This window comes from Paramormyrops kingsleyae, chromosome 4 (genome assembly GCF_048594095.1).
Source record: "Paramormyrops kingsleyae isolate MSU_618 chromosome 4, PKINGS_0.4, whole genome shotgun sequence".
NCBI lineage: Eukaryota > Metazoa > Chordata > Actinopteri > Osteoglossiformes > Mormyridae > Paramormyrops > Paramormyrops kingsleyae.
Genome location: NC_132800.1, coordinates 24,883,015 through 24,902,620, shown reverse-complemented (window position 1 = coordinate 24,902,620; position 19,606 = coordinate 24,883,015). Strand labels below are relative to the sequence as shown.

Sequence of the window (19,606 nt, the reverse complement as noted above, 5' to 3'; positions counted from 1 at the left end):
TGCGGACATAAGGGACAAGTGCGCTCAAGACAACATACATACAACATGCAGACATTTCACTTTACAGAGGTAGTTAAGACAGCATGGCAACAAAAAGCAGCAAAGTACAAACAATAAATATATATACACGAATATATTCTGTGGGTGATATATACTATGAGAAATTATTGCACTACGTTTCACAGTGAATTAGTTATTGCACTATATAAGTAGATAGAAAACTTGAGACCTATCAGTGATTTTAAAGTGCACAATAGGTAGGAGAGTAAAAGGTCAAAAGGTTATTTAACAGAGTTTAGTATTCTGATGGCCTGGGGGTATAAACTCCTGTTAAATCTGGCTGTTCTGCAGTGTATACTGCGGTGGCGTTTTCCAGACGGCAGAAGTTCAAACAGTCCATGTGCTGGGTGTGTAGGATCTTTTATGATCTTAATGGATTTGCTAATGGGGGGCTAACTTCACGCTGGTGTCACGTGACCATGTAAACAACATTAATTTCTCGGAAACTAAAGCAGCACAAAGGACAGTTTTACCGGCACAAACCAGCACAAACGCATACGATTGCGATCGGTTTGGTGGAAATCAGACACAAATGGGGGGCTAACTTCACGCTGGTGTCACGTGACCATGTAAACAAACATTAATATCTCGGAAACTAAAGCAGCACAAAGGATAGTTTTAACGGCACAAACCAGCACAAACGCAGCACACACGATTGCGATCGGTCTAGTGGAAATCTGACGCAAATGGGGGGCCAACTTCACGCTAATGACGTCACCATGTAAACACACATTTATATCTCAGAAACTAAAACAGCACAAACAAAAATTTTAACGGCACAATCCGGCACAAACGCGGCACATACGATTGAGACCAGTTTGGTTGAAATCTGAAACATATGGGGGGCCAACTTCACGCAGGTTAAGAGAAGAGGCCTGACGAATATCTAAGGGCAGGGGTCTCCAAATCTATCTATGGGACTTATTCTACCATGTGCTTTAGTCAAAAATGTATTTGTCACAATCCAGGGTTAATAGACTACATTACCCAGGATGCCTTGTCATTCCTCAGGGGCTCATACTTGTATTCAGTTTGGAATTACCTTATTCTTTGAATTGTTTGCACCTGTTGGTTTCATTATGCACCTTATATATACTTATCTGTTCCTTCAGTATTCGTATTCGCACTCTGAAAATAAATTAACTTATTTTTCTCTTTATGTATTTGAATGCAGCAGCGGCCCTAATACTCACTGCCACACTTCCGTGGATTTTAAGCCTCTAAATTTACAGACACTGAGCTGAGACTCCAGGAAAAACAAAATGACCAGGTGAAAACCCTCAGAAGACCAGACATACTGTACCAAAGTGCGCAGAATATAACATGTCAACCTGTACCGTAAGCAACCTAATAGATCGGCGGAGCTGATTTTATTTCTTGTTAAAACTGAAATGAGAGTTAATTTTACTAAGACTTAACTAACTGTCAAATAGCAACAATGAAAGAAAACAACAATAAAATCCAAAACAGTGTATCACCATAATAGATACATTGATTTGCCCTATACCCAGAAACAGTATATAACTTTAATTTGCAAACGTTAATTCCTTTGCTCAAATCGCTCAAAAAGTAGTACTATGATGTTGGATGTTACAGGGACTGCAATAAATGCAAAAGGGTCATTGTTGCTCTATATGGCCGCTGTACCTTGTTTTTAGACTAAAGGCCTGTGACGGATATCGATCCTTGGACCCTTACCTACCCTTAGATTAGAATAGATCAGCATACTTTGTGTGGTGAGAATTATTTAATTTGCCATACTGGGATGCTTCTTTATTCAAACACTCAGAGATACGCTGAGGTATTCTGTTGAATCAGACCATTACTCTTAAAACAACAAACAAACAGATAAGATTCCATGCTTGTGGCATCCTGCCCGCCACGTCCGCCCAAAACCCTCCCGTCTCCTCCCTCTCGTGGCCCCGATGTGCCGCCCCTGATGCTCGTGGCGTCCTGCCCGCCACGTCCGCCCGACCCTCCCGTCTCCTCCCTCGCGTGGCCCCGATGTGCCGCCCTGGCGTCCTGCCCGCCACATCCGCCTGATGCTTGTTTCCTCTTGTTAGTCTCTGTATTTAAGTTCCTGTTTGTCCCATCATCACCAGTCCGGTCATTACCGTCGCTCCTCCTGTCACCCATGTCCCTCCTCGCTCTACCCCTCTCGTTTAGATCCCTCGTGATCTTTTTCATTTCCAGTCCCTGGTTGGTTAAGTTCAGTAAAACCCCCTTTTTGTTTTGCAAACTCCTGCCCTCGAGTTATTCGTCCTGCATGTCATGACAGTGCTGAGGCTGATCAGACAGGTTCAGCAAATTCTCCAGGAGCAGGATGTCCATGTGTGACACATACAGCACCAAGAAAACAAGCTATTACTATGTCTATTACTACTATCACAGAGGTCTATTCTGTAACCAATGTAACAATGTAATGTGTAAGAATTGCTGTGCAAAACAACTTAGAGAGAAACACTGAAATGCACATGGAAAGAGAGTTATGACTAATAGAAACATTCTTAAGTGAGTAAATATAGTGATTCTGTTAATATTATTTTTCCTTGGTCTTTAGCATGTCACTCTTCTAGGCCTGGAGTTAAAAATCATAAAGACTATTAAAGTAACTAACAGCATTTTCTGAGAAAATTCTCACCTTACCTTGAATGAGGAGCGACTGGGAAGGTGAACATAACTAAGCGACAATGGCTTTGGGGAGAGAACGCACAATCCGTTAAGGTGCAGGAATTTCCCGTTTTGTAGTCTTTAACAATCATGGGGTGGAGCAGAGCACATGAAGTTTGGAAAGGACAAGGTGTGGAGCAGTGGAACAAGAAAAAAATGCTGGCATAATACTATAGATAGATAGTTCAATTCAACTTTATTTATATAGTGCATTCTCACATTACATTGTCTCAAAGTACTTTACATTACCCTCCACTCAAAGCCCCCAGTGAGCAAACCAGAGGCAACAGTGGCAAGTAAAACTCCCTAGGATGAAGAAACCTTGGGAGGAACCAGACTAAAAGGGGAGCCCAACCTCCAGGGGGCAGCAGAGGAAGTCAAATGAACAGGGTGGCAAAGTTCCAGGACATAGGTGGTTTGGGAGAGGTGCACTGTACAGTGCAGTACATTTAACTGGGGCTGCAGCACCAGCACAGGACTGACCCTGTGGAAGAAAAATTGGCCACTTAGAATAAAACTCCGGACGTCTCAGTTGGTGAGCAAAGTTATCTCCTTTATTCAAGCAATCTAGCACAGCGCTCCAGTCACACTCTGGCACCAGCTACCCTGAGCACAAACAGCAACCAGCTGGTAAATCATAACACCCAATTCCATTTAAGGACGTCTAAGTCCTGATTGGTCACAAAACACCAACAAACCAAGATCAAACGTATGACAAACATAATTCTCCTCCTTTATTGGTTCACCTTGATACCAAGGTACATCCATCCATTTTGCTCAATTTCCCAAAACATGTCCTACTGTGACGACTTCATAACTACATCTCTCTGTGCACCGGTTGGGGCAGCTTGAATCCCTTACTGCAGGTGGCTTACCCCCACCCCCCCCCCCCCCCCTTCTCCGCTGCCCGTCTCTCCAAGGCCTTGAGGACCTGCGAGACTGACCATATGCAGGCTACTGTGAGACAAGGACACACAGTATTCAAAACAGTCTCTTCCTGCCTAAAGCCTAAGACATAACAGACCCAATATGCCTCCCCCCCAATGATCTTCCCACACCCCAGATCAGCATAACCCTCCCCGAAACACCCTGATGGGTTTGGGACACTGGTACCTGCACTGTAAAAACTGTTACTTAGATAGGTAACATATTCCAATCAATTTTGTTTAGCGAACTAATTGGTATTTTGAGTTGGAAAAACTTTGTAAAATAGGCACTTCATTGTATGCTAAAACATTAAGCTATGAGAGAGTCTATGACAAACAGCCAATAAACTGAGCAAAACCAGGGTCAAAAATGTCACATATTAAACACATCAGACAAATAATATAAGTAACAGTTAAAAGAAATAAGGATTCAATTTGAATTAATTCATGCATTCAGTTTTATTCATTCTGTCCAGTTCTTCCTTTCTATGTTTTAAAAGTGTAAACTGCTTCAAATAATTAGTTACCATTAGCAGAAATGTAACAAATAAATATTGCAGATGTTTATTATGTACAAAGAGTGTTGAAGTGACAAAAAGCAAAAGTCCGGTTTTTCCTTTAACCCTCCCTTTCGTGGTTTTGCCACCTGCGAAGTGCGGGTACCATTTCGTCTGACTCGCAGCCTTTAGCTTAGCCCTTCACAAAAGGATCCACAAGTTGCTGTTTACTGCTTCTTAATGTATTGCAAAAAAAAAAAACATATTACAAAATGAAATGCGAATCTTCTTGCTACCTTATCATCTCCGACGCTTCCCCAGGGCAGCGAACAGACCGCGCCTAAAGCCCAAGGCTGAGGTCAATGACGGTGTCTGCTGGCCCGCTTCTCCCCCCCCATGTGCCACGTCACCTCCTTTTCAGGGCAGCACCCTCACCACCTGTAGGGGGTGCACTTGTGCCAAATACAAACTGATTACAGTAAACATACATCAAGCAATTTAATTATGGCTCCTACAAGTGCACTGCAGTACTATGCTTTGGGGAGAGAACTCGCGATCCGTTAAGGTGCAGGAATTTCCCGTTTTGTAGTCATGGGGTGGAGCAGAGCACATGAAGTTTGGAAAGGACAAAAAAAGTGTTGAACAGTGGAACAAGAAAAAAATGCTGGCATAATACTGTAGATAGATAGTTCACTTTAGCTTTATTTATATAGTGCATTCTCACAGCAGTACATTGTCTCAAAGTACTTTACATTACCCCCCACTCAAAGCCCCCAGTGAGCAAGCCAGAGGTGACAGTGGCAAGTAAAACTCTCTAGAATGAAGAAATCTTGGGAGGAACCAGACTCAGAAGCCTATTGTTGGTCAGTTCCAATACATAGGTGGTTTGGGAGAGCTGCACTGTACACTGCAGTACATTTAACTGGGGCTGCAGCACCAGCACAGGACTGACCCTGTAGAAGAAAAATTATAAATCAGCCTCTCTGATCACTTTAGTTTGGTCACTTAGAATAAAACTCCGGACGTCTCAGTTGGTGAGCAAAGTTATCTCCTTTATTCAAGCAATCTAGCACAGCGCTCCAGTCACACTCTGTGACAAGCTACCCCGAGCACAAAGAGCAACCAGCAGAGGTGGACAAAGTACTCACATTCATTACTTAAGTGAAAGTACAGATACCACAGGTCAAATGTTACTCCAATACAAGTGACAGTACAGATACCACTGGTCAAATGTTACTCCAATACAAGTGAAAGTACAGATACCACTGGTCAAATGTTACTCCAATACAAGTGAAAGTCGTGCAGTCAAATTTTTACTTAAGTTAAAGTACTGAAGTACTTGCTTTTAAAAATACTTAAGCAGTAAAAGTACATTTTCGTTCACTGCATTGTTGCATTATTGGCACACATACAATACCTAATGCCTCTGACTAGCTTGGAGAACCTCTAGAATAGGAAATTGGTAAAATGTTACAGAATGAAACACAACACAAGCTGACAAAGAAAACAAGTAATTTATTTTTAACAAGACATCAAGACAATCTCAGTGTGATCAAATTACTCAAACTTGTAAAAGTCCTTACCAGAGGCGGCGCTACCATTAGGCAAAAGTAGGCGAGCGCCTAGAGCCCCGAACTGCCAGGGCCCCATGACTTAAGTCGTACTAAGTATTTTTAGCAAGCACTTACAACTAACGTCTGAAATTATTAAAAATCCACTTGCTAAAACAGCATTAGAATGCCATTACGCCACGCCAGTTGCTGAAGAGTATTAGTCACCCCCCCCGCCGCCCCCAACACACACTGCAATGGTACATTCCGTGTGACGAAAGCGGAAGGTTATTCACTGCAGTTTGATTAAGGAGCGGGAGACGTACTACTACAACCATGAAACGGAGTTACCCAAGTGGTGCAGAAAAACGGAAAAAACGGGAGGAGAACAGACAATTGATAGAGTCCTTGACAAAGGTAACAGCATTTTTTACACCAGTGCAGCAGACAGGTACTAACAACCCTAATAATGGTGATAGCAACAAAGTCGGGCAAGACGACACTGCTGTCACTAGCAGCACTACTTCTGTTGATGAGCAAATGTTACCACAATCAGCAGCAACAAGTGATGCAGCTGCTACGCCACTCTCAGAGCCTGTATCTTCTTGTGGAAATGCTGAAACAGAGAAGCAAATATCCTCTGTTGTATTAAGTGACAGTGTCAATGCTGTTAGTGTAGTGCAGGAGCCTATTGCTGGTTGTTCAAGCTATGCTGATAGAGCGAGCTCTAATGCACACATATATAGCGGATCACAACACGCTGGTTCCTCCACCCCTCCTAATGAATGTTTTATACTTGAAGATGACCCAGCATTATGGCCCAAGGAGCTTACAGACAAGGAGCGCTACTCATTGGTGCTGAAAGGACCAGTTCAGGTGAAGAACAGAATATTTCCTAAGAATAAAGAGGGGAGCAGATTTACTAATAGTCACTACTACATACAATTGAAGAATGGAGAAGAGATAACCAGATCCTGGCTTGTGTACAGTGAAAAAAATGATTGTGTTCTCTGCTTTTGTTGCTGTTTGTTTGGAGACAGACAAAAAAATGCTCTTAGTGGGGAAGGATATAATGCTTGGAAAAATCTTGCAGCCCACTTGAAACACCACGAGCGGTCCCCTGAACATATCACAAACATGGAGAGCTGGCACACTCTATCACACAGACTAAAAGGCTGGCAATGGGAATTTTCTTGGTCAAGTGGAATTGATGGCTCAGTTCGACCCTGTTATGCGTGAACATTTGAGAAAAATTCAGGCTAAAGAGGTCAGTGACACTTATTTTAGCAAAGACATTCAAAATGAACTTATCTCCCTTGCAGCAAAAAGTACAACTGATGCAATTGTCCAAAGAGTTAAGAAAGCCAAATACTATGCAGTAATTATTATAGACTGCACCCCAGACCTTAGTCACAATGAGCAGCTGTCTGTTGTTCTAAGGATCGTAAATTGTGAGGCCTCAAAAGGTATCTCCATTCATGAACATTTTGTTGGATTCCTTCAGGCACATGACACAACTGACAAAGGCTTATGTGAGTCATTTTTAGGACACTTAGAAACACTTGGTTTGGACCTTTCTAACTGTCCGGGCCAGTCATATGATAACGGAACTAAACAACAAAGCATTATGTATTCCTTGTGGAAGTCATACACTGAACCTTGTTGTCAGTGATGCAGCCAAGTCATCTGTGACTTCTATGAGCTTTTTTGGTCTGTTACAGCGACTTTACACTCTGTTTAGTTCCTCAGTTCACCGCTGGGCCATTCTCAGAGAACATGTCAAGGATCTCTCAGTGAAGGCACTATCAACAACCAGATGGGAGTGTCGGGTTGAAGCTGTTAAAGCTGTTCGATACCAGCTGCCTGAAATATTGAAGGCTTTAACTACTCTGATGAAGTACGCTACAGAGAAAAGGGATGCAGAAGTTCTTTCAACAGCTGGAAGCCTCCTCCGGGAGATGCAAAAGTGGCCATTTATGGTAAGTACCATTATATGGTACAATGTATTGTTCCAGATAAATAAAGTCAGCAAGATCCTGCAGAGCCCCAAAATTTCAGTTGAAACTGTGAGGAGAGAGGTTATGGCAGTGACAGAATTTCTTCAGGAATTTAGGGACCATGGATTCACCTCTGCAATATCAGATGCCAGGGAGATAGCAGAGAAGACTGAAACAGAGATGAGCTGGCCAGAGGTGCGTCAGAGAAAACAAAGAAGACAGTTTGACTATGATGGAGAAGATCAAACTCAGTTAACTGGTGAAGAGCAGTTTAAAACTAACTTTTTTTCTTCAGTTAGTAGATACAGGACTTATGACAGTAAGAGAGAGATTTTCACATCTAGAGAGCATCAGTGAGTTGTATGGCTTTCTCTACGCCACTGATATCATGAGAAGCACAGTACAGAGAGGGAGACTAAATGATTGCTGCTCCAGACTGGAGAAAACAATGCAAGATGTTGATGCTGGTGACCTGAAGCTGGAGATCAAGAGTGCCATCAGATCCTTTCCCACACACATCTCCACACCATCTGAGATGCTTGATCACATATATAAAGAAAATATCCTGGACAGATATCCAAATTTGAGTATAGCTCTCAGACTGTTACTTACTCTCCCTGTCACAGTTGCTTCAGGTGAGAGACGTTTCTCATGCCTGAAACTTATTAAGACATACCTCAGGTTAACAATGTCACAGGAGCGGCTGTCTGCACTTGCTATTCTCTCCATTGAGCATGAAGTCAGAAAATCAGTGGATATGGAGTCAGTAACAACACAGTTTGCTGAAGCCAAAGCTCGCAAGGTCAGATTTTAGTGTCTTGACCAACACTATTCACCCCAGCCAAGCATAAAATAAGATTACTTATCTAATAAAAAAAACATTTTACCATTATTTTCATATTATTCTTGCTTCAACACCACAAGATTCATATGTTTTTCCATCCACTAAAGCTCATTTGATGAAGGAAGAGTAAGCTATTTTAATAACTTAAATAATGTCCAAAAAACTGGGGGAAAGAATAAAAGCTGGAGAAATACAGTGGCAGGAGAGAAGAAGAGAAGAAAAAACATGAAAATAACATTTGAGTTAAAAGACAGCAAGGGACAGAATGACAAAGGAGAAGAGAGAGAGAGAGAGATTCAAATAAACAAAAAATCAATAAAGGAGAAAGGGAAAGGTGTAGAGAAAACATGCAAAAAGAAAAGCAAAGTAAATATAAGGATGACAGAAAAGAAGCAGGAGATTGGAAGGAGGGAAAGAAAGCAGTCAAGGAGCAAGAGAAATATATATAAATAAAAGCATTAAAGAAACAGAAAAAGAAAAAGAAGAAAACATAAAACCAAACAGACTGAATACAGAAGCAAAGAAGGGAAGGCAGGGATACAGATAAGAGGTAATAATTTAAATAAGTATTATTTGTGTCGCTCCATTTACCTGTCATGGGTTTTCTTACTTTAGTGAAACAACATAGAAGACAGACGCCGATCATCAAATATTAATCTGCTGATCATGCTGGAATAAAAAGGTAACTGATCTGTGATATCAGATATGTCAACTGACAATGAGGTACTTTCTAATTGTAGAAAAAACATTTGGTTGTGAAAAGATTTTAAAGGTAATGCATTAGTTACCCTGTTAATATGTTTAGTTGTTTTTTTTCTACAGGGCTGTTCTAGACATCTGGATAAGATTGATCTGGGATGACGAGTGAAGAGAAGTTTAAGGTAGGCCTTAAAAAAAAAGCACGTAATGCAGAGGGCCCCATATCCATGTTCGCCTTGAGCCCCAAAATTGCTAAATCCGCCACTGGGGGGGAGCCAACAGCCTCGTGAGCGAGGAGCGGAAATTCTCACCGCTCCACTCCGCTCACATGCTCTGGTACAAACTATATATATAAGTGTGCACAAAATTGTGGACCCCAAGGAGCGAAAGCTCCTCAATTGCATCACCTCGTCACGGTATTCTGGGCAGGTGGACTGCCCAGTATGTGGCTGCACGGTGCCACGTCTGATCCGGATTGATCGATACCTTAAAATGTCCCACAAAATAGAAGGGGAGGAGCTGAAGAAGCTGGTATTAAGTTCAGTTCAATTCAGTAGCATCTGTATGGTGCACCTTCACAACATTGCATTGTCTCAAAGCAGTTCACAGTATCTGTCCATGTAACCCAGGTGAGCTCAGCAAAGCGAGCTGCAGCCAGGGCAGCTCTGGAGGAGCATAAAAGGGCTTCCCAGGAGAAGAGCGGTGAGGTGGCGGCCCTGAAGCGACGGGTGGAGGAGCTGAAGAGTCTCCTGCAGCAGCCACCAGCTCAGACCACCTCTGCACCAGTGGCAGCCAACCAGGGCCGTGGTGCCGTACAGCTTTTCTTTATGGGTAAGAGGAATGGCAGTTTTAATATTATGACATGCAGCACAATGCCTTGTTGTCATCTTGACTGTCTTGTCCTTCTCAGAGGAAGTCCTGGCCAAATATAAGGTCACTTTGTTCCGCATTGGGGCTTCTTCCAAGGCAACTGATAACCAAAACCAGGAGCTGGAGAACGTTACAAAATCAAGTTCATGTGGGGCAATGCGGACGAGCCGCCACTGGCCCACCTGAGATATATTAATGGCCCCCCCAAATTTTATAATCGGCTGGAGCATCTAAGCTCAAAATTTAAAGTGAATACAATTAAAAACCACCTTTTGGCCGTAAAGAATCTCATCCAGTGCCTGGTTGATGGCAGTCTGCCCTGTCTGACTGAGCAACAAGTGTCTCGTTGGCATCACCCGGCACATACGATGCCAGCTGCAGATCGTCAGACACAGGCAGACCGTTAAAGAAAGACCGGAAGGATGCCCCAGCAAGGTGACCTAGCGGCTCTGGTCACGGAGCTGCGTGGCAGGGTCCCCGACTGCCTTGGTAAGTCGATACCCATCAAATCCATACAATTCAGTACACTTTGTTTTTATATAGCGCCTTTCACAACATAGTCGTCCTAAGACGTTTTACATGGATGTGTTGTGATACATCACAGCATCATTAGAGAAAACAATACAGAATGGGGAAAGTGCACCGGTCATGTTTCTGAGGGCCCTGCTCACGTTTTGCTTCTTTCTTGAAGATGACCTGGCTGAATCACCACAAGACATCAACATAAGAAATAACTGCATGGGATGTCTGGTGACATTTCTGTTTGCCATTAGTGGGCACCGCAGCAGTGTCATGATCAACAATAGCAGCATGGGAGTGTGGAGCTCAGCAGGGACGTGGTTCCGCTGTTCACCTGAAGCCCCCTCGACCCGGTACCAGTGGAGAGTGCAGGCTTGCAGGTGGAGCTCTGCAGGGACGTGGTTCCGCCGTTCACCTCAAGCCCCCTCGACCCGGTACCAGTGGAGAGTGCAGGCTTGCAGGTGGAGCTCTGCAGGAACGTGGTTCCGTCGTTCATCTCAAGCCCCCTCGACCCGGTACCAGTGGAGAGTGCGGGCTTGCAGGTGCAGCTCAGCAGGGATGTGGTTCCGCCGTTCACCTCAAGCCACCTCGACCCGGTACCAGTGGAGAGTGCGGGCTTGCAGGTGGAGCTCAGCAGGGACGTGGTTCAGTCGCTCACCTCAAGCCCCCTCGACCTGGTACCAGTGGCGATAGGCGGGGGATCCAGACCCATCAGCGATAGCTGAAAATCCACGATACACTCTCACCTGGACCACCAACACCACCTCCATCACCAAAAAGGCCCAGCAGCGTCTCCACTTCCTAAGACGCCTGAAGCGGGCCGACCTTCCTCCTGCCACCCTCACTGTGTTCTACAGGGGCACCATAGAGAGCGTTCTGACCAGCCGCATCTCCGTGTGGTTTGGTAACTGCAAGGTCGGCCATCTCAGCCGGCTACAACAGACTGTTAAAGCAGAGCCCTCACACCCCTATCATGGACTCTTCTCTCCCCTCCCATCCGGCAGACGCTATCGCAGCATCGGGGCCCGATCCACCAGACTGCGAAACAGCCTTTTCCCACAAGCCATCAGACTCTTGAACTCACTACCTGCTCTCCCAGGTAAAAAGGCACAATACTAGCCTTTTTACAGTTTATAACATGCAAAGGATTAAACGTTGATGAATAAAATGTGCAATTACATTATATTACAGTAGCAATACAAAACAATAAATGAATATTAGAACAACAAATTGTCACTCCTAATCCGAATTCCAAGCTTCAAAACAGTTCCTGTCTGGTTGAAGGCAGAAATAGAAAGCACATGCTTTGCACTTCCAAGGGGTTTTTGTATGTACTGTATAATATCACAGCGCTGGATTAGTATGTACCGGCATGCTCGCTAGCCAAGTACCTAGCCCTGTTTGTCTCTGGTGTTGTAAGACAACAGGACATGCTTTGCACTTCTGAGGGGTTTTTGTGTGTACTGCATAATATCATAGCGCTGGATTAGTATGTACTGTATAATATCATAGCGCTGGATTAGTATGTACTGTATAATATCATAGCGCTGGACTAGTACGTACTGCATAATATCATAGCGCTGGATTAGTATGTACTGTATAATATCATAGCGCTGGATTAGTACGTACTGTATAATATCATAGTGCTGGATTAGTATGTACCGGCATGCTCGCTAGCCAAGCACCTAGTAAGATTCTGGTTGATACCTGTTGTACTTGTGTATGTAAACTTGTGACCACAAATAAAATGCGTTTTTGTAAAAAAAACACCCTGCAAGTGAATAAATGGGCGGATTTAGATATGAATTTAGGTACACCCGCAGAAGGAGGGGGGTTACTCCCTTTGGCTGGCTTTGGGCAGGCAGCCGGCTTGGAGGGGAAAATTGAGAGGGCTGTATCTGTATATGGGGAAAACTTCTGATCCCCAACTTCCAACAAAAAAAGCTTTTTATTTACTGAAAGACAAAAATGTCAATTTGATGTGTGGCCGCCCTTTATTTTCTACATGTAATTGCGCACGGGCGGAGAACGATACAGTTTGACCGGGATGACCTACGGGGATGTAAATAACAGCTGTATGTGAAAACTACTCGCCCCAACTTCAAAAAAGGGGGGTCACCCTCAATCCCTGGACTGTTGCAGGGGTTAGACACTACCCTACTCCCCATCATACACGTGTGAATCAAGCTTTTCGCACATGAACTCAATTAAAAGCAGCTCTCGTTCCTCCCTGAGCGACAGTACTCTACATATTTTTTTCTGAATGTTTGCAACTGAATAAAATAATTTTGGAATTCGGTGATCAGTGTTGACACCACAGCGCACGACGACGAAACGGGTCCTCTGCATTTAATCTATTTGTGACATTGTGACATAGCAGGGGGCAGCTAATTCAGCACCTAGGGAGCAGTGTTTGGGGGTGGTACCTTGATAGTCAGGGATTCGAACCAGCAACCTTCCGATTACAAGTGCACATCCCTAAGCATTAGGTCAGCACTGCCCTGTGTCATCTTGGTTTATTATTTTCAAAAAGTCTTAGTCTTTCTTGTAATGGGTTGGAGAAAAGTAACTAAAAAGAATGCAATTCCAACCCTTTTGTGTAAAACTGAGATTATTACACAGCGTTTAAGTACTAAGAGAAATTGACTTACCTTTGTCTTCTATATGACAAGTTTCATAACATTTTAAGACTCAAAAAACTCACCACAATTAAAGCTCATGTGATGAAAATAATTCTTGTTCACATGCTTACGCAAAGCTCACACAAAATTTTGGAAATAAACTACACTATACGACATTCTCATGTAGCCTCCTTAAAATTAAATATTTCATATGTTCCCAATCAATAAATGTGCAAGAATGCTACCAATTCTGTTATTTTCCACCAACACTGACATCTCCACTTGTGCCCCTAGAGGAGGAAAGGGCCCCCGCGGGCGACGAAAGGGCCCCTGTGTACTCTGCCCTGTGTTTGCAGGGGACCTGAGGTCTGCAGCCAGCCTCTGACTAATGTCAGGATTCAGACCTTTTCCTCAGAATTCTCTGAATATTATTTCACGTGGCCCAAATTCTCTTCGGTAAAATACACAGTTTATGAAACTGCTTTGCAGTCAAAGACTACCTTCAAAATACACTAACTATTAAAACGCTGCCTCCAAATCTTTGTCAAACAAATCCTAAACATCAACAGGACTAATGAGGGAGACCCAACATACTGGTATTTCACAAATACAATTCAGAAAAATTCAAGAACAAACACTTATTGGACTGACTGATAATGAACTGTCAACTGAGTGGGTCTGGTGGTGCTTCTCAATGTATCCTAATTGAGATAATCACTGGGAGCACTGGTAGGGCCTCTCTCCTGTGTGAATCTGCTGGTGCTTCTTTAGGGTTCCTAAATGTCTGAAGCTCTTCCCACACTGGGAGCACTGGTAGGGCCTCTCTCCCATGTGAATTAGTTGGTGTTTCTTGAGGTTTCCCAACTCACTAAAGCTCTTCCCACACTCAGAGCACTGATAGGGCCTCTCTCCTGTGTGAATCCGCTGATGTCTTTTTAGGTATGCTAATCGACCGAAGCTCTTCCCACACTGGGAGCACTGGTAGGGCCTCTCTCCCGTGTGAATCAGTTGGTGTTTCTTGAGGCTTCCTGACTGAGTAAAGCTCTTCCCACACTCAGAGCACTGGTAGGGCCTCTCTCCTGTGTGAATCCGCTGATGTGTCGTTAGGTATGCTAATCGACTGAAGCTCTTCCCACACTGGGAGCAGTGGTAGGGCCTCTCTCCTGTGTGAATCCGCTGGTGATTCTTTAGGATTTCTAATCGACTGAAGCTCTTCCCACACTGGGAGCACTGGTAGGGCCTCTCTCCTGTGTGAATCCGCTGGTGATTCTTTAGGATTTCGAATCCACTGAAGCCTTTCCCACAGTGGGAGCACTGGTAGGGCCTCTCTCCTGTGTGAATCCGCTGGTGATTCTTTAGGGTTCCTAAGTTATTAAAGCTCTTCCCACACTGGGAGCACTGGTAGGGGTTCTCCCCTGTGTGAATCCGCTGGTGCTTCTTTAGAATTCCTGACTGACTGAAGCTCTTCCCACACTGGGAGCACTGGTAGGGCCTCTCCCCTGTGTGAATCTGCTGGTGTGCCTTTAGGTGTCCTAAACGTCTGAAGCTCTTCCCACATTGGGAGCACTGGTAGGGCCTCTCTCCTGTGTGAATCCGCTGGTGCCTGTTTAGGTTTCCCAACTCACTAAAGCTCTTCCCACACTGGGAGCACTGGAAGGGGTTCTCCCCTGTGTGAATCCGTTGGTGTGTCTTTAGTCTTCCTAACTCACTAAACCTCTTCTCACACTGGGAGCACTGGTAGGGTTTCTCCCCTGTGTGAATCCGCTGGTGCCTCTTCAGGGTTCCTAAATGTCTGAAGCTCTTCCCACACTGGGAGCACTGGTAGGGACTCTCTCCTGTGTGAATCCACTGGTGACATTCTAATTGTTCTAATCGACTGAAGCTCTTCCCACACTGGGAGCACTGGTAGGGCCTCTCCCCTGTGTGAATCTGCTGGTGTGCCTTTAGGTGTCCTAAACGTCTGAAGCTCTTCCCACATTGGGAGCACTGGTAGGGCCTCTCTCCTGTGTGAATCCGCTGGTGTGTCTTTAGGCTTCCTAATTGAGTGAAGCTCTTCCCACACTCAGAACACTGATGGGACGACTTCACTGTGTGAGTCTGCCTGTGTATTTTACAGTCTCTGTTTATATTGACTGTCGTCTCACCCTGGGAACCCTGTTGTGCTGTCAGTGTGTCTGTACTGGCTTCTTCCAGGGTACTGAGTGTGTCTGTACTGGCTTCTTCCAGGGTACTGAGAGTGTCTGTACTGGGCTGAGTGGCACTGGGGCCAGCAGAAGTTGGTGAATCCTGGGTTGTGTTGACAGATCCAGTCCTCAGCTGTCTGACATACTCCTTGGGGTGAGATCTTTTGATATGTCTGTGCAGGTCAATGTCTGCAGTGTAGGAGAATGGATCCTGAGAGCAAGCGAAGGTTTGGGAGGATTCATCCACTCTCCTTGCTGGGGGAAGATGGAGACACGGCAGTCAGTACTGAGATGGAACAGGGTTAACAGAGAAAAATAATCAGGAAAATAGTGAATAAGGCAAACATATCTTCCAAAGAGCATTCGTTACTCCATATGCAGTTCATGTTCACAGTGTGCTATTCACACTGCAATCTCTGATACACCTGAACTGAACTGCACAGAGTAACAACACTGCTGGTTTGAAATGGCAACTTGAAGTACAAAGTATTACCTCCAAATGTATCAAAACAATTGAGGTTTTGATGGTATATGTGAATAGCTAAAATCACCTGGGTTTGGAGGTTTCACACACTCTTTGCTCCTCCCATCAGTGTGTAACGAAAGGGAACCAGTCAGCTCCTCCTCAGTCACATCCTGAACCGCTGCTCCCTTCATCTTCAGCCATAAAGACCAAACAAGGCAGAATAAGCCGTTCACTTCATAAAGTTATACAGGCCGTTTTATTTGCTTAAAAGAGAAATAAGAGCAGAGAGCAAACTAAAATCATTTTCAAGTCAGACAAACTACATTTATGTCCTTTTCTGGTATAACCTATATTCGGCTGCTTTTCAGATTAACACACAAAAAATAAACCACCTCAGGATGCACAAGTGACATTTGTGAAGAGACCCACATACACTCCACTTCACCTTGTAGGGGCTCTCGCTCGCAGTCCCTTCAACCTCAGATATCAGGAATTCTCCCTCCTCTTTTTTAACCTCTCCGACTCCCTGCTGGGAAGGTTTCTGGTTCGTGTGGCAGCTGGTTTCACTGCAGGAAGGCGTCTGCTGAAACCAAAATGGAATTAAACACTGAGACTGTGCCAGTTAGTCAGGGTGTCATAATGCACAGCCAGCAGCAGCTTGAGTTGACCACAAACAGACCCTCCTTCCCTGGTCTGTGGCATATGACTCTGATCCCACAGCAGGGGATCCCTTCCGATCGGACCACCAGAATACAGGTTGGAAAACTCCTGGATGCTGAAGACACCAATGAACATTTCAGGCAGACTGCGTCACCCTAGGGAATATCCACAACGCTCCTACTTAGTGTTCTGGTCATCTATAGGCGCTTTCAACATCGCTGGAAGTATTTCCGGAACCAGAACCTTTTCCCAGAACCAGTTATCTTTGTCATGTTTACACTGTAGGAACTCGGCCCAATTGTAGTTCCTTGGAGGCAGTTCCAGAACTCTTTTCTAGTACCTACTCCAGACTAGGTTTGATATGAACTTGGAAGTTACAAGGAAGTGCAGAAAATGAGATGCAGCGGAGCAAAAAGAGCAGACAATTGGGGTACAAAAATAATTCCATTTATGTATCAAGTAATACATGTTTTGCTTGCATCTCCAAATGTCTGCATCAGAAAATTCCATCAGCACCTAATATAGTTTTGTCATATAGCTGGTGCCAGTGGTGAAACTTGCCATCGCTTATTAGCAAGAGAATGTTACATATTCTTTTATTCTGCGGAGAATGAAAGATCGATCTGCTGGCCAGATTTAATAAAAATCATGAACGTCATGGGTTATATTACAACCCCAAATCAGAAAAAGTTGGGACGGTATGTTAAATTAAAATCAAACTGAAAACAGTACTTTGCTGAATTATCTTTAACCTGTATTACATTGAAAACAATACAACAGCACATTATTTAAAGTGTTCCTCATGAATTTGATTGTTTTTCTCAAAATAAACACGTATCACGATTGATCACCCAATAAACTGACAACTAACTAAATGACTCATCCAGCCTCCATTGTTTTGGCGTAGCGGTGAAGTTTCGTATGAAAACTGTGTAACGTTAAACTTACGAACTTCTCTTCATGTTCCTGTAGTGCACCTTCTCGCATCTCTGCAGCTAAATCCATTCAGCTTCAGAGAAATAGGCCCGGATATCTGAGTAATCCTCCTGCATGGGGACAGGGCCTTTCATGAGGCTGCTTCAAGCTTTAGAGCAGACACAACGACACCAAAAAGCCACTGCACCCACTGGCCATGTCAGATATAACAGGCTGTCCTCAGTTTTAGCTGCCAGTTCTCCCCCAATTGCCTTACCTCAACTGACAAACTCATGCCCGAAGTCCTTTCTATCTTGTGTGGCGACCGAGTCCACGTTCCCACCTGAAATGTGTAACAAATTGTCAAATATGCAGAGTGGGGTAGGGGTGCACTACACTTAATCAAGTAACTTGTTGGGGAAAAAAAAAATCTACTTTCAATGTAATCATTGAATATTCTGCAGTTTTATTTGAGTATATCTGCAAAATGCAATGCCTATTTTCCTGCATCTCACCTTTTGTCGACTTATTTGAGGCTGTTACCAGTGGTATTCAGACACCCCATCAGTATCGTTCCACCCAAACCAATCCTTCCATCCAAACCACACCCAAGATCGATTTCATTGGATAACAGTATGAGAGCACTAATCCAAACCGCAGCCCAAATGTATGTCACAGTCCACTTTTATCCTTGACATGAGGGAAAGCCGGGGTCCCGCCAGACAAAGAAGCTAACTCCGGCTAAGAATAACTCAGTTTAACTGACAGCAAATGTAATTGGGCTCAGGTAGGGAACACAGGTGTAAGGAATCCACTCGCAGAGTCTCGTATCTGCAAAACGGTGGTTTATAGAACAGTATAATATAATGTGATACAGTGTAGACATACACCGGGTATTGAAAGGCAGCTCAGATACAAATTCTTGATCCCCCTTCATACCCCAAAGTGCTGAGTGTAGGTGTTGTGAGTACATCTGCATATAAAGTGTGCCAAGAAAACATCCCCCACACCATTACACCATCACCACCAGCCTGCACAGTGGTAACAAGGCATGATGGATCCATGTTCTCATTCTGTTTACGCCAAATTCTGATTCTACCATTATATATATATATATATATATATATATATATATATATATATATATATATATATATATATATATATATATATATACACACACACATATACACACATTTTATATATATATGTATATACACATTTTATTTATATATATAGCCTAAAGTTAGGAATAGTACATTATTTGCATTTTGCATATATCCCACGTTTATTTATACAAAGAACCACTTAACATTCTGCTGTTAGCCAATGAAACCTCCCCAATGATTATCTATACTGTGGTTTTCCCGTGCTGTTTTTGATTATCAAAAAGATATATGGTCTTTTATTTGCAGTTTGTGTTTGTTTTATTTGGAGACCATATTTTAATCTTAGATTTTATTCTTTATCTGTGCTGTTAATTAGAAAAGCCCGCAACTGTAAAGCTTGTTAATAACCAATTCCGATTTTGTAAACCAACGAGCTACTCCAGTAGTCTTTTTTTCTAGATTATTTTACTCTCAGTAAAGTAGTGAGATTGTTGATTACTTTTACCCCGACTTCAGTTGTTATAATATTGAAGTAACCGTACTTTTACTCGAGAAGAGAATTCGACTACTCTACCCATTTCTGCAAACATACAAGCATGTTTTCCGTAACTAAAAGTCTCCCGGAGGAATGCGAAACTAGCTAGCTACATTAGCAGTCACAGCTACGAACCCATCCCCCACAAACGCCTTACCGTGCCACAAATGCCTCCTCCTGTCAGTGACTCGAAAGTTGTTTCCCCAAACAGTATTTTCCTGTTCGGTCGTGATTAAACCCACGATTGAAATGTCTGCTGACCGCTGCAGTCTGACCGAATAATTAGAAGTGTCTGGCTGCAGACCTTCACCAGGAGGATCTCAGCAGTGCGAATCTGACAAGAATAAGGGGGAGACTTCCGGTCGCTATGTCCGCTTATTGTGTCAAAATAAAAGTTCGGTTTTAATAGGCGATTAATCCATTGAATGGTGAATTATGTGCAAGAATAATAATAAGTCCTGTGATATATTATACTTACATCGCCA

General features: G+C 43.5%; 2 protein-coding genes across 5 annotated transcripts in view; both read right to left on the bottom strand.

Annotated features, from left to right (window-relative positions):
* LOC140588788 (protein NLRC3-like) overlaps window positions 1-19,606 on the bottom strand; it is a 242,237-nt gene that overhangs the window by 180,112 nt on the left and 42,519 nt on the right. The gene's annotated exons all lie outside the window — the stretch shown is intronic.
* LOC140588793 (uncharacterized) lies at window positions 11,749-19,469 on the bottom strand. Its single transcript, XM_072710960.1, has 6 exons — window positions 19,279-19,469; window positions 17,755-17,820; window positions 17,511-17,608; window positions 16,348-16,485; window positions 15,988-16,093; window positions 11,749-15,691 (listed from the first exon to the last, which is right to left on the bottom strand). Exons 3-6 carry the CDS (start codon window positions 17,565-17,567, stop codon window positions 13,968-13,970), a joined length of 2,025 nt encoding a protein of 674 aa, XP_072567061.1. The 5' UTR covers window positions 17,568-17,608; window positions 17,755-17,820; window positions 19,279-19,469; the 3' UTR covers window positions 11,749-13,967.